Source organism: Xenopus laevis, chromosome 1S (genome assembly GCF_017654675.1).
Source record: "Xenopus laevis strain J_2021 chromosome 1S, Xenopus_laevis_v10.1, whole genome shotgun sequence".
NCBI lineage: Eukaryota > Metazoa > Chordata > Amphibia > Anura > Pipidae > Xenopus > Xenopus laevis.
Window position 1 is genome coordinate 179480853 of NC_054372.1, and position 15617 is coordinate 179496469.

Here is a 15617-nt window from a genome sequence, read left to right on the forward strand (position 1 = left end):
AATCATAGTAGGGCAAGGTAGAGGAACAAACAGTGAATGGAGGGGGGAGGACAATGAACAGGGCAGGGAGGGGGTTAAATGAACAGGGCAGAGAGGGAGGTTAAAAGAACAGGGGAGAGAAATAAACACTGCAGAGGGGAAAGAAAGGAGCAGTTCAGGGAAAGGGTGATCTGATGTCTGCTGGGAAGGACTGAGTGTGACATCACAAACATCCACTCCTCCCTCATTGGCTGCTGCTCTGTAAATAGGCAGAAGGTGCTGGCGGCTCTACAGCCTGATACTGGAAACTCCTGGACAGGAAGTTGCAAAGGGGGAGGGCTGCAGGGCTAATAGAAGTTTTTGACCCAAAAGGTATTAAAATGAAAACCATTTCTTTTATTTTTCATTATTTTACATGGTTTGATGCATTGTGAAAATATATGCTATAAATCCCCTTTAAACCATGGAGTGTATGGTAGATGCCTTCTCGAAATTCAAAGCTTTTCTGGATAACAGGGATAAAAGGAAAACTCCCGGTGGGCCCAGGTGTCAGTGGGCCCTCCTGCCTATTTCATGGCCATTCCCTATTTCTATGAGAATAAATAGATGGAATAATAGATTATAGTATATAGAGAAAAGAGACTAGGAGAATAGAGGTTGAGTGAGGAGAGAAAGAATAATAGTACTTTTTTGGTTGGCCCCTGGCCTAAGGTTTTTTGGTTGGCCCCTGGCCTAAGGTTTTTTTTGGTTGGCCCCTGGCCTAAGGTTTTTTTTGGTTGGCCCCTGGCCTAAGGTTTTTTTTGGTTGGCCCCTGGCCTAAGGTTTTTTTTGGTTGGCCCCTGGCCTAAGGTTTTTTTTGGTTGGCCCCTGGCCTAAGGTTTTTTTGGTTGGCCTAAGGTTTTGGGCTGGGCCCCTGGTGTCCCAGTCCGACACTGATAATGGGTCTCCAGTATCCCATGCCTATATAAGTAGCATGAATGATTCCCCTGCATTGAGCAATGGAAACTGATGAGAATGAGGCACAAATCAGCTTTATGGTGAGTACAATTCCCAGAATATCTGGAGCGACATTTCCTATAGACATTGATACAGACATGAAGGAGATAAACAGAACTGAAATTTTAGAGCCAATATTTGTCCAAAAACTTTTATTTACTATAAAGACAAAAAACACCAAAAATAGGTACAAAGTATACTATACAATCAATTCATGGGATAAAAACCTTTAATAATTAAAATATCTTGATATATTTAAAATAACAAAGGAAACATTGAAGCCAAATTTTCTTAACCCAGAGTATTTGTTTTGCACAGTGAGGCGCTAAGAGAAATTAGCCCTTGAGCCCTGGAAGTCTTAGGAATCATTCAGCAAATAAAGTCTCATTGTGAAAGTGAACTTTGGTAGAAGAGAATCTATAGGACACCTGAGGTAGTAGAGACTGGAATAAAACAGCAGTAGGCATTATTTACAATTTAAGAAAGTACCAAATAACATTAAGAACAAAAATAATTACACAATACAAATTTTCAGTCCAGCTTTGATCCGAAGAAATTAGATTACATCTCAATCTGCATAAAAAAAAATAATAAAAACACCGCGATTACCAGCAAGCTGAAGGAAAACATGCACACAGGGCGGAGCTAGCGGGGGGCGGAGCTAAGGAAATAATACTGATTTGCGGAGGTTCATTTCTGCCAAGGAAAGCGACAATAGAATCTTCCAGTAAATAAAATCATGGTCGAGTGCGGGACAAGAGTGAAGAATTGTTCAGTATAAAAATAAAAACTGGGTAAATAGATAGGCTGTGCTAAATAAAACATGTTTCTAATATAGTTAGTTAGCCAAAAATGTAATGTATAAAGGCTGGAGTGACTGGATGTCTAACATAATAAACAGAACACTACTTCCTGCTTTTCAGCTCTCTTGGTTTCCACTGATTGGTTACCAGGCAGTAACCAATCAGAGACTTGAGAGGAAGCCACATGGGTCATATCTGTTGCTTTCGAATCTGAGCTGAATGCTGAGGATCAATTGCGAACAGTTTTGTCTCATGTGGGCCCCCTTAAAGGAGAACCAAACCCCCTACATAGACCCCCCTCCGTGCTCCCCCCAGCCTAGGTGTTACCAACTGTAATTGCCCCATAGTCTTTACTGACGCCTCGTTGCAGATTCAGCGCATCGGAGCTCACAGGCGCCATCTTCTTCTCGTCGGTCTTCTCCTGAAAGTAATCCCAGTATCGTCGCATGTGCAGTTGGAGCATTTTCCCAGTTTTTCTAACAACTGCACATGCATCGAAAGTCATGGAAATGCCGAAGTGAAGGAAGAAGACCCGGAGAAGACCGAAGAGCCAGCAGATGGCACCCTTGAGCTCCGCTGAATCTGCAATGAGGAGCAAGTAAAGACTTAGGGGCAATAACGGACAGTAACACCTGGGCTGCGGGGGAGCAGGGAGAGGGGTAGGGGTTTTTATCATTAAGGGTTTGGTTCTTCTTTAAAATTGCCGACTAACTCAGAGTTAGAGAGCTGAAAAGCAGGAAGTAGTGTTCTGGCTATTATGTTACACATCCAGTCACTTCAGCCTTTATACATTACATTTTTGGAAAACGAACTATATTAGAAACATGTTTTATTTTGCACAGACTATTTACCAGTTGTTATTTTTACACTGAACCGTTCCTTTAATAAGGGCGTAGCACGGGCAGAGACACAGCCATATGTTTTATGACGTAGCATAGGGATAAAGCACAATTCAGTTCCAGCTACCAAGTTTCACATTTAAAAGAAACAAAACTCATTTTTAACTCTTTGGAAAACACTGCTTGTTGCACAAAGGGGGAACGTCCAATTGGAAAAAATTCACATTACTTCAGCGCAACCGCTAGTTTTCGAGCATTTGTCTTCCCAGTCGGTGGGGAGTAGAAACGATGCTGAAATGTCAAATAGCTTATTTTTAGTTCACCCTGAGTCAGGGGCGTAACTATAGAGGAAGCAGACCCTGCGGCTGCAGGGGGGCCCAGGAGGTATAGGGGCTCCATGAGGCCCTAATTCAAATACAATTTCAATAAATATTGGAGAAACAAGTCAACCTCTAAACATTTTGGGGGCCAGAAAAATAATTTGCTGTGGGGCCCAGTAATATCTAGTTACGCCAATGCCCTGAGTCTCGGGATACCAAATCCGTTTTCGCTGTGCAATGACCCAACTGGCTTCCAAAGAGTTAAAAGTGAAACAGACACAACAGATCCTAAAAGCCAGACGGGGTTCAGTGCGCACGCACACGACTGATTTATCAAGGGTCGAATTTTGAAGAAATGGGAGTTTTTTTGAACTCCCATAACTTTGAAATTCGAATAAAAAAAGACCAACCTAAATTTATTAAATTCAAAGCTTTTTTTCTGCGGGTGAATAGGCTGTATTCGATCTAATTTGATTCCTTTTTTTTTTTTAAAAAAAACCTTTGAATTTTTAAAGTCCACCAATTGATTCCAAATAGGTTATAGAAGGTCCCCCCACAAGACAGTACATGATAAATGTCGATATTCTGATTTTTTTGCAAATTCAAATCGAATTTTGACTATTCCCTAGTCGAAATACACAAAAAAATAGTTCAAATTCGAGTTTTTTTTTTTTTTTTTACTTAGAATTTTCACTTCGACCCTTGATAAATCTGCCCCATACACACACATATATATATATATATATATATATATATATATATATATATATATATATATATATATACACACACACGTGCCGCTGGCCCCTCCGGCTTTCAAGCTCATGCAACAGGAGTTTAAAACCGTTACCAAAGAGAGGAAAGCGAAAGCTGCCATTTTCCTTCAGTTTTACATGCATAAAATACAAAAAATTTTAAATAAAACACTTAAATTGCAACACAATAACAATATCACCAGCTACACAGATGCAAGTGACCTCTAACTCCTTAAGCGCTAAAGAGGTTTCAACATTCAACCCAGCGCTAAAAGGGGCGGAGCACATTTTCAAGTAGATTTTTTTTTTGTCCATCAATTTTTTTAAAAATATATAGAATGCTTGAATTGCATATTAGCCAGTTCCTATTCATGTTGTAGACCAGAAGGAAAACAGCAGATAAATCAACCAATCAACAAAATATATAAACAACAATTGTGGTTATTACAGACATCTGATTTGGTTTGGAACACGTCTACAGCTTTAAATGCCAGGCAGTAGAAATATAAAAAAATAACCTGAATATATTCAAAATAAAGAGAAAAACTTACACATTCCTGCTCTGTAGTCTTAGAGGCACATTTATCAAGGGTCGAATTTTGAATTTATGTGAATTTTTTAATTTTTTTTAAAACTGGAATAAATCCGAATATACTCAAAATTCGATTGGGAGGTTATATAAGAAAAAAATGTAATATCTTAAACTCGATCGACTTAACTCGAATTGAATTTTTTCTCCGAAAAAAACTCGATTGTCAGGAATCTCATAACATCTTTAAATTGATCACTAGACCTCTACCATTGGCTTATACATGAACTCGGCAGGTTAAAGTATTGAATAATCAAATTTGAATTCTTAAAGGGCCAGAGTATGATAAATCTCGAAAATCTAATTAAATTTTTTTAAAAAAAAACCCGAATCCAGTTTGGATAATTCCCTAGTTGAATTTGACTGTAAAAAAAATTTGAAAATTCTAATTTTTAATTCGACCCTTAAAAAAAATCAGCCTCTTAATGTGAAACAATCCTGCCCCAACGCAGCACAAAGCAGTCGCACAGTAGGTTCCAAAGCAGAGTCCACACCAGAAAGCTCTTTCTTTTCTCAATGATGCTCCTTTGAAAGAAGTTCATTTAGAAGTGACACAAATCAGAAGTTTTAGCATGTTGAGAAATTTATCTGAATTTTATCTTCATAAATATTCTGACGGAGGGTTTTGAACCATCACTGGTGGGAATAGCGTTGGTCTTGCAACTGATAATACCAGAAACTTAGTGCATATGGTTCTCTTAAGCATTGTTGAGCCAATTAGTAGTGTAGTTGAGCAGGCACTCAATCAACCATTCCTCCACACTGACGTAATCAAATTCAGGTAGATTTATTGGGTTCTATTTAGGCATCGCCTTACTTACTGAGTCTGTCATTAAGTATCTGCCGAGATCCGAAACGCATAAGGTGATGCCTAAACAGAGGCAAATAAGTTGACCAGAATTTGATTACGTCTGTGTGAAGGAATGGTTCATTGAGTGCCTGCTCAACTATACACAGGTTTGGATCCGCTCCATTAGCTGAAGGTTCAGGGCAGCGCAACTGGACCTCCTCCTATACTTGGTGAGTTAACTTCATGACCTTATTTCCATTTGATTGTTGACCCAACTGCCTGTAAAGGTTTTAACATTATGGAAAATATATATAAAATTGTTCATGGATATTAGTTAATTTGTTTGAGTCCAAATTCAAGTGCCCAACTGCAGCTCAGCCAAAAGTTTCTAAGGGAGCAGTTGGGTTGAATCTACGAGGCCCTTTTTCTTTAAGTTCCTCCTCCTAGACAAAATCACAGGTCAACAAGGTAGACAGACAGGGGGGCTGGATGGTGGGGTCTGCTTCCTCTATAGCTGATAAAAAAAACTCCTCCTCAGCTGATCTCTCTTACCGACGAGAAAGGGGGAAGCAAGTCAGGCGAGATGAGTAAGGGTGGGACGGAAAGTGAGCAGGGTGGAGGAGGGACAGGAAGTGGGCGGGAGGATGGGGATCGGAGTGCGCCAGGCACCTCTAAAAAAATTTATACAGGAGAGCCCGGCTCACTCTAGTTACGTCACTGCATAAGTGTCTGCCCCCTATATGGTTACACCATTGGGAAAAGTGCAACATGCAAGGAATAGATTTTCACAATCTAAGTGCATTTAATTCAAACCTAAACCAGGCAAAACAAAGTGACCTATAGAGATACAGAGCAGCAAAGCAAAGTCCTGCACGGAACCAATTTCTAAGAGCCTGACCCGACCCCGCAACCCGTGTATTTACCCACTTTGATCCGATACCCGACCACCATCAAACAGGAAGTGATGGTGCTGCAAACCGGAAGTGACCTCATCAAAAGTGGGCGGGACAGAAACAAGTTTTGTAAAACTTTAAAAGGAGTAAAATATAGACAATATTACATAAAATAAGAAATTTACATGAGACCAGCGATCCACGGGTATACCAGCACCTGAAAATCCTCCCCTCATTCCGCAGGGTGCCTGCTTTTTTTTTTATGGGTAACCCGCGGGTACCCGACCCACTGTAGGACTCTAGAGTAAAGCAGTCGTGTCCCAATTAGTAAAATGTACAGTCACACAACAAGCATAACGGGCATGGGTCAAACCTTGACAAAATGTCTTGCGTAAATGAATCGCAATGCGAAGAATATGGTTGCTACCAAACTAAAGTGCCACCGTTTCTACAGAGGCAGCACATGATCCCCTCTGGCTTAGTTTTGTGTGGAAGAGATTTCATACACCAAAACTAGGCTCCTAAATATCTGCTGACGTGGCGTTACACCTATTTGCAGTCCAAAAGAAGAGCAAATATGGCTTTCCCTCCCCATTTACTCAACACCACTAGATGTCTTTGGGAACATTTGAAAATATAAATCCTGTAAAAATCTCTTCGAAAAGCTGCATAAACCTGCAGAAATCAATAGTGGCCATAAAATACTGTGTCGGTAAGTAAAACATTCAAGCAAACTTGAATGAGATAAATGATGAACTAAACAAGAGTTTTTGGTAGTGGACTCAGACTTCTGGCACCTACTGTATACAAGTGGCGGTCGTATAATATAGTACAAAAATACTCTCTTTCTATTACACATGAAATGATTTCACTTTACAACGAAGAAAAGTAATACAGGGGTAAAGATGTTTAACCACGTGATTCAACAGTGGAAAAATACAGTGTAGACACTATTTACACATTGCAATAATAATATGGCTGCTTCTACTGTTCTCCCTCAGAGCAACTGGAGAGAGAGAGAGGTCAGTTCTTTGTCACGTGACTCTATATGACATACAGTCCTTGAAGAGAGCTTCACAGACACCTGAGGAACACTATCTTGTTCACAAATATACGTTTTCTTTCTGGGGCTACAAAATTAAATTTGTATAGATTTTGGAAAGCCGCAACTACTTCTGGCCATATGACCCTCGTCTAATCTGCAGAGCGGGTTTCCAAAAAGGCACATTTTTTTTAAATAGATATATATATATATTTTATATAAATCTTATTAGAGACAGTTACGTCTCCATAATCTCAAGCTTTGGAGATCCTGAATTGTCTCACACAGGCCAAGGGCTTCCACACAGCAGTATATGTACAGCTTAGAAGATGGCAATGCCCTACATCCGCGGGATTTCTCTCCTCTCGGTCAATAAGAACCGGAAGTTCTCGGACACCTAATTCTCTACCACTTTGTTCGAAAGACTGGGTGCTTCAGTAGTTCTCGGGATGGTGGTCTATCTTGGGGTTGGAGCTCCAGACATCGAAGGGTTACATCCCGCAATCCTGGAGACAAGTGTGATGGGATTGTTGGGGCCATTGTAGCACTTGCAATCTGGGTATTTAAAAAAAAACAAAAAAAAAACACGACATGAATTAGTAAACCCGTGAATGGTAAACTCAAATACAGGGCCAGCAGAAAAGGGCACATGTTTTTGACCATGTATCCAGTTAAAATTAAGTCAAAGGCAACTGGACATCTAGGGGGTTATTTACAAAAGTCCATATTTTTGGTCGAAGTTTTAGAGGGGGAAAACACCAATTTTTCAAGATTTATTAAACCCTGATGCTTCTAAAAGTCCGGAGAAAAAAATTCCATCTCAAACCTGCAGAGGTCATGTAGAAGTCAATATCAGATGTCCCTTTTACTGTTGGAAGAGATCATGATCTTGGTTTTGTACGATAATCCGAATATATTTCATGGTTTTCAGGTGATAATCCGAAAAAATTGTGGAGTTTTTGGGCGTCAAATCCAAAACTATCATATAATTCGGATTTTTCACAAAAGTCTTTTCCTGCACCAGATTTTTTTCCAGTTAGTTTACTGATAAATAAGGTAAAATTGTGGATGGGAGTTTGGTCGAATAAAATAATGAAAAAAATTAGGATTTTCGTAAAATAACCCCCTTAAGAGTTTTTCTTGAAAACGTTTCACCACTCACCCAAGTGGCTTCTTCAGATTAACTGTTGGAGCTGAATTGAAGAAACCACTCGGATGAGTGGTGAAACGTTTTCAAGAAAAACTCTAAATGTCCAGTTGCCTTTGACTTAATTTCTACTAAATACTGTATATCATGACCTGGATAAATGAGAATCTTAACAGACATGTAGAGGCCATAATAAAGTGGCAGCTGAGGCTTTTTAGCCTGCAGAAAGCAGTCAGCAATAAGTAATCATTAAAGGGGGAAGTAAAGTCTAAAATAGAATAAGGCTAGAAATGCTGTATTTTGTATACTAAACATAAACTTACTGCACCACAAGCCTAATCAAACAAACGATTTATGCTTTCAAAGTTGGCCACAGGGTCACCATCTTGTAACTTTGTTAAACATCTTTGCAAGACTAAGACTGTGCACATGCTCAGTGTGGTCTGGGCTGCTTAGGAATCGTCATAAATGATCAAAACAGCACAAGTCAAATAATATCTGCCAGAAGCCGATACAGCAAGACTGATTAATAATCAGAATATACAGACTGCACTGGGTCCTGTGTTGTCATGTAATCTAATGTGGATTTTATAGTTTTTGTATTTTTCAATACAAACTTTCTCCAACTCTGCAGAACCAGTGACTGCAGCAAAATTATCCTTCAATGAGAATCCCAGTTTATGTGTTTAAATCTGGCTCCATGATCTTTGTCCCTGCAGCTGGAGTTGGAAACAAAGTGGATGTAAAGGCAAAAATAAAATCCAATACAAATCTCTACACAGTCGCCGAATGCACTACAGGGAAACAAACAAAGCTGCTTGAGTTCTGCATGGCTGGGAAGTAAGGCGGGGGATCCCCCTGCTGTTCATAAGTATGATTGTTTCCCTGCAGAGCAGTTAGGGACCATCTGACAATTCCTATTCACTGCAGTAAATGAAGGGGGGGGGGATTTCACTGCATACAGTCAGGTTTCTTATAAAAACGGTACACGTTATTTAATTAAAGTATATTGGAGATAGGTTTCTTTTTCATTAAAGAAAGTAAACATGGGCTTTTATTATTTTGCCTTTACATGCCCTTTAAGAGAAGAGTTCACAATTAAAACCTTTAGTTAATCACCATCAAAATGTCAGTAATTGCTTGATTAAATGAATGGGGAATATCATGAAACCACAAACAGACCAGAATGGAGGTACATGCTTACTAATTGCACTCTGCTGGGGGGCAAAGGGTACAGTCTGACAAATCCAGGTAAGCCAGTTCTAGCAGCTTCAAGACATACCAATGCATCACTACAGTACTCTTAAAGGAGAACTATTGCGAAAATGAAAATTCAATATAAGCTTCAGCATACTGAAATAAGAATCTTTCTAAATATAATCAATTAAATATTCTGCATTGTTTCTGAAATAATCAAGTTTATCTTCACTATTCCTCTCTGTGTTTTTCTTCATTCTGTCTTTATTCAGCAGTAGGGTGTCAGTTAGATCCAATATATCTTATAGGGGGGCTCCCTTTCCTAGCAGATATATTAGAGCTCACTCAAATAACTGATTCCAGTACAAACAAAATCTAACAAAATAACTGCCTTTTGGACAAATTCTGCATGTAGACAGGGGCGCACCGCCAATGAGGCGAGTTGAGAAACTCGCCTCAGGCGGCACGCCGGAGAGGTTTCCAGGGGCGGCAAAAAGCCGCTCCTGGTACCTTTAAGAGCCGAATTTCCGGTTTTTAAACCGGAAATTCGGCTTTACTAATGCGAAAGAGCGCAATTGCGCTCTCCGCATTAGAGTTCCTGCCTCCCCTCCCGACTGGCAAACCGGGGAGGGGGGCGGCATTGCAGGAGCCGCCTCAGGCGGCGTTTTCCCCAGAATCGGCGCTGCATGTAGAGAGACATGATGTCTGGTGATTTTAGTAGAGTGAGCTCTAATACATCTTCTAGGCAGAATGACCCCATCCCCCCCACAAGAAATATAGGATCTAACTGTCAATGAATATCGGACACCCAACTGCTGCATGAAGAGAGAATGAAAATAAACAGATGCTGAGAGAGGGATAGTGAAGATAAACTTGTTTATTTCAGAAATGATGCAGAATATTTAATTGATTGTATTAAGAAAGTTTCTTATTTCAGTATGCTGAAGCTTATATTAAATTTTCATTTTAGTTCACCTTTAAGGGTGTTGATAAAAGCTGCTGTCCTTCCAGAAAGAGTTGACAGTGTATTGTCCCCGTATATGGGGACTGCCCAACCGATATGTGGTCGAAAATTGACCAGATATCTATTGGATAGGTATTTCATCCCAAAAGAGCACAGGAGCATAAAACCAACCGCTACGTCATCTTATTAACCATTCCCATATGCATTTTATTACCTTGAATATGAGTGCAAGATGGTTAGAGTGTTTTTCTGCATTCCATGGAGGTTTAGCTCCTGCCATTTCTATTATACTGCACCCAAGACTCCACACATCACAGCTTCTTCCATACTGCTGCCCTCTCAGCACCTTTATAAATCAGACGGGGAAGTTTGTTTTATAGTATTCAACAATATATCTTATTTAAAACCACTACATTTTTTACAGCCACTGTAAGGCAGAAAATCATTAAAAAAAAAAAATTATATATATATATATTTATTTTCAAAACTTTAAATATTTACCTCAGGTGCCATGAAGGCGATTGTTCCTAACAACTGCCCCTGAAACTCGCCTGCACCAGTTCCCTTTGACGCCAACCTCGCTGCCGCTCCAAAATCAGCGATACGCAGCCTCTGCCCGGTGCTGTCAATCAACAAATTGGCACCTAATAATGGAAGAAATGAGACAATCGTCATGTACTAAATCAAATATTACATTAGCCATGGAAACTATGTTTATATCTTGGAGAGATGCAATTGCAGATGAATTTAGTAGTATCCTGTCAAAAATCCATGCTATTTAAAGGAATATTGCTTAGAGTTTACTTTTTGCATGAAAATAATGTTTAATAATTTGTAAATTAAGAGTCTTGGGAAAAAGCTTAAAAGAAAAAAAACTCCCAAAAAATGGTGGCTTTTTATGTTTCCATGGAGACACTTTTTAGTGTGACAATTCTTATTTCTTTTCTGTCAAACATCATAATTCCCGTGTTACTTCACGATTCTAGATTTACAGTTAAGAGCCACTGACCCACAAAGAACACAGGGTCTATTGTCCTTTACCTGAAAGTCTAAATAAAGGGCACCGAATACATTTGTAATACTCCCCCACACTAGAGCTGCAAACTGGCCCAAGCCCATTCTCCAGGTTGGGACACAATGCTAACGCTGAAAGTGGGGAGCCTGCCTGGTTACCCCACTATCAGGTGTAGTATTAGTTTTATTTTCCTACCAGGAGAGTGGGCCGTGTCAGCATGTTAGGAGAGATAGGTGCACTGCTGCTTGGAGATGGCTGTGGCAGTTTTAACTTTACGAGTATAACAACTCTTTTTTCTTTAAAACACATCAGTTAATAGTGCTGTTCCAGCAGAATTCTGCACTAAAAATCCATTTCTCAAAAGAGAAAACAGATTTATTTATATTTAATTTTGAAATCTGACATGGGGCTAGACATATTGTCAGTTTCCCAGGTGCCCCCAGTCTGTGACTGGTCCTCTGATAAACTTCCGTGACTCTTTACTGTTGTACTGCAAGTTGTAGGGATATTACCCCCCCCCCCCCCAGCAACCAAACAAAATAACAATGAGAAGGTAACCAGATAGCAGCTCCCTAACACAAGATAACAGTTGCCTGGTAGATATAAGAACAGCACTCCGTAGTAAAATCCAGGTCCCACTGCAACACATTAAGTTACATTGAGCCTGCCAGAAAGCAGTTCCATCCTAAAGTGCTGGCTCTTTCTGAAAGCACATGACCAGGCAAAATGACCCGAGATGCACCTACACACCAATATTACAACTAAAAAAAAATACACTTGCTGGTTCAGGAATGTCATTTTTTTTGGTAGAGTGAATTATTTGCAGTGTAAACAGTGTAATTTAGAAATAAAAATGAAATCATAAAAATCGTGACAGAATCCATTTAGGGGTGGCTCACCTTAAAGGTAACTTATTATGTTATAACGGCCAATTCTAAGCAACTTTTGATTGGTTTTCATTATTTATTTTTTATAGTTATTTGCCTTTTTCTTCTGACTCTTTGCAGCTTTCAAATGGGCATCACTGACTCCCTTCTATGAAGCAAATGCTCTGTAAGGCTACAAATGTATTGTTACTTTTTATTTCTGATCCTTCTATTCAGGTCTCTACTATTCATTTTCCAGTCTCTTATTCAAATCAATGCATGGTTGCTAGGCTACTTTGGACCCTAGTTACCAGATTGCTTAAGATGTAAATTGAAGAGCTGCTGAAAAAGCTAAATAAATCAAAAACCTTTAATAATAAAAAATGAAAAATTGCAAATTGTCTCAATATACCACTTTCTACATCATACTAAAAGTTATCTCAAAGGTAAATAATGAATAATGTATACAGTTTGATAAACCCATGGGATTCCTACATAGTCAAAGCACAATCCACAGGTCTCTGCACTTTATATACGTCATTATTTTTTTAAATCTGCAGAATGAAAAGCCCAATAATGAAACATGGAATGCAAAATCTTTTCCTCTTCAAAAGACGTTCAAGGTTTCTCCATTGATTTACTGCATATAGCAATGACTGGATATTTGCTCAGGGTCTGGCTATCTTGAATAAATCCAACCCTAATGGTAAGCTCTTACCTTTTATATCTCTGTGTATAATCTGATTCTCATGTAGGTAAGATAGACCACGTAGCAGTTGTTCGGCATAGTTTATGATAACCGATTCCTTGAATGGTCCATATTTGCTGAGCAAATGGGCAACAGAGCCACCTACAAGAGAGCTTTATAATGAAAACCTTGTACAATTAACTCAATCACTTATTTTACCCCGTATTGTGCCTGCGTGACCTTACCTGCCATCCATTCAATGAACAGATTGTAGTTGCTCTTCTCACAAGTGGCGCCCAACATCCGTATAATATTAGGATGGGACAGGTGACTCATCATCCTTATCTCTTCTCTGAGGGCTTCAACCACTACTTCTTGTTCAGTAGATGTATTCCTCACATAGGTTACCTGTAAGAGCAGGCGTCACCATTATAGACCATCTTTAAATACTTCTTCTGACCCTTTAGGCATGCCATAATTGTGTTACATTTATAAAATGCGTGTGTGAATATGAACCAACATCTGCAGCTGTTGATATTGTTAAAGGGGAACTATAGCGTACATGAAAATTTAATACAAGCTTCAGCATTCTGAAATAAGAAACTTTCTGAATACAATCAATTAGAAATTCTTTATTGTTTCTGAAATAATCATGTTTATCCCTCTCTCAGCATCTGTTTCTCTTCATTCTGTCTTCATTCAGGTGTCGGGTGTCCGATATTGGGTGACAGTTAGATCCAATATATCTTATAGGCAGGCTCATTTTGCTGTTTTTAAGTTCACGTTATTAAAATCACCAGAAATCCTGTCTATCTACATGCAGGATTTGTGCAAAAGGCAGTTATTTTCATTGACAGTTAGATCCTATATTTCTTGTGGGGGGGATGGGGTCATTCTGCCTAGAAGATGTATTAGAGCTCACTCTACTAAAATCACCAGACATCATGTCTCTCTACATGCAGAATTTGTCCAAAAGGCAGTTATTTTGTTAGATTTAGTTTGTACTGGAATCAGTTATTTGAGTGAGCTCTAATACATCTGCTAGAAAAGGAAGCCCCCCCCCATAAGATATATTGGATCTGTCATTGAATATCTGACACCCAACTAGCGATGCACCAAATACAGGATTCAGTTCGGGATTCAGCCTTTTTCAGCAGGATTCGGTTGAATCCCATGCAAATTAGGGGGCGGGGAGGGAAATCGTGTGACTTTGTCACAAAACAAGGAAGTAAAAGATGTTTCCCCTAATTTGCATATACAAATTCGGATTCGGATTCGTTTCCGTATTCGGACGAAGGTTTCGGGGGTTCGGCCGAATCCAAAATAGTGGATTCGGTGCATCCCTACACCCAACCGCTGCTTGAATACAGAATGAAGAGAAACAAATGCTGAGATAGGAATAAGTGAAGATAAACTTGATTATTGTCTAATTTTAAATTGATTGTATTTAGAAAGTTTCTTATTTCAGTATGAGGAAGCTTATATTACATTTTTATTTTCGAATAAATTCCCCTTTAAGGTGCCCAGACAAGACTAAACATCCTGAAAGCAAAAATGTTCAGCTTTGCCTATATGTAACCCACCATGTTGGTGGCTAAATCAATCAATCAGCATGTTACACAACTGGGCCAAACAACCAGATCTAGCCATGTACAGCCAGTCAGTGTGGAAATTCATTCATAGCTGATATGAAGGAAAGAGTGTGCAATGCATCCCAATTTAAAAAAGCAGTTCAACAATTTGTTTAAAACAAAAATGTAATTCAGACTTAACTTTTTGCTCTGCAGCTCCCTGAAATGAAATGGGCTAAGGCACTACACGACAGCCTGAATAGATGCAAACAAAAAAAAAACCCTACAACAATATAGGTTGAATATTTCTTTGTTTTAAGGTGGTGACCCTGTCAAACACCCCATCACAGTTTGCTCCTGCAGAGCATGTTGCTACATATGATCAGTGATGCTTTATATGGATACACTAATTCTTACTTAAATTATTGTTCTGTTGTTTAAGTCAAACTTTCCCCAAATAATTAAAGTGCATGGCTCAAATCATTAATAAAAAAAAGGTGCACACAAATAATCGTTGCTGAAACATGCATTATACAGTAACTAGCACAGGATCAATGGTGCCTGCATTACAGGGCTATATACATTTATGTTCAGTGCAGAAGAGATGCAGAAGATGATCACCTGTTTCACAGCCATTAATGTTCCGGTTCCAACATCCTGAGCTTGATAGCAGGAAGAAAATGCTCCTAAGCCAATCTGCTGGCCCTTGAGCCATTCCATTTCCTCCCTGTAATGATTTCTTGCTTTGGTATGTCCAGGCAGGGTCTCTGGTGTCTGCATTGGATACATTACAGATTATGTGTCTCAATAACATTTAAAAAAAATCAATCACTAAAGAAGGCTGACCCTCTGCTGACCAACCATGGGCAAACCTAATATTAAATTTCTGAAGACATGGGCCAGTACAGCAGTGAAGAGGTTCAATAGCTTTAGGCTAGTGTCAGATGTAGTAGAACTCAGCTCTGGAGAAATACAGGCAGAGAATCTCGATTTGCCTAGACCTGAATACATTGCCTCATCTCAAGTGCAGATAGAAGTGGCACAGAAAACACAAGATTTTGGATTTTGTGCTAAAATTCGCCGCACCTGCACCCAAATTGAGGCAATGTATTCAGATGCAGGAGCATAGACCAGTGGAGAAGCGGATTCTCAGCCTGCATTTC

At 39.3% G+C, this 15617-nt stretch overlaps 1 protein-coding gene across 2 annotated transcripts in view; it reads right to left on the reverse strand.

Annotated features, from left to right (window-relative positions):
- Positions 1–6227: 6227 nt before the first annotated feature.
- map3k1.S (mitogen-activated protein kinase kinase kinase 1, E3 ubiquitin protein ligase S homeolog) overlaps positions 6228–15617 on the reverse strand; it is a 65137-nt gene continuing 55747 nt past the window's right edge. For both annotated transcript variants that reach the window (XM_018240978.2, XM_041580567.1), the window contains exons 15-20: positions 15076–15228; positions 13129–13291; positions 12914–13045; positions 10816–10958; positions 10529–10660; positions 6228–7561 (exon numbers count right to left, since the gene is read on the reverse strand). In XM_018240978.2, coding sequence (XP_018096467.1) covers positions 7412–7561; positions 10529–10660; positions 10816–10958; positions 12914–13045; positions 13129–13291; positions 15076–15228 — 873 coding nt within the window. In that variant the 3' untranslated portion in view covers positions 6228–7411. The remainder of the gene's footprint in view (positions 7562–10528; positions 10661–10815; positions 10959–12913; positions 13046–13128; positions 13292–15075; positions 15229–15617) is intronic.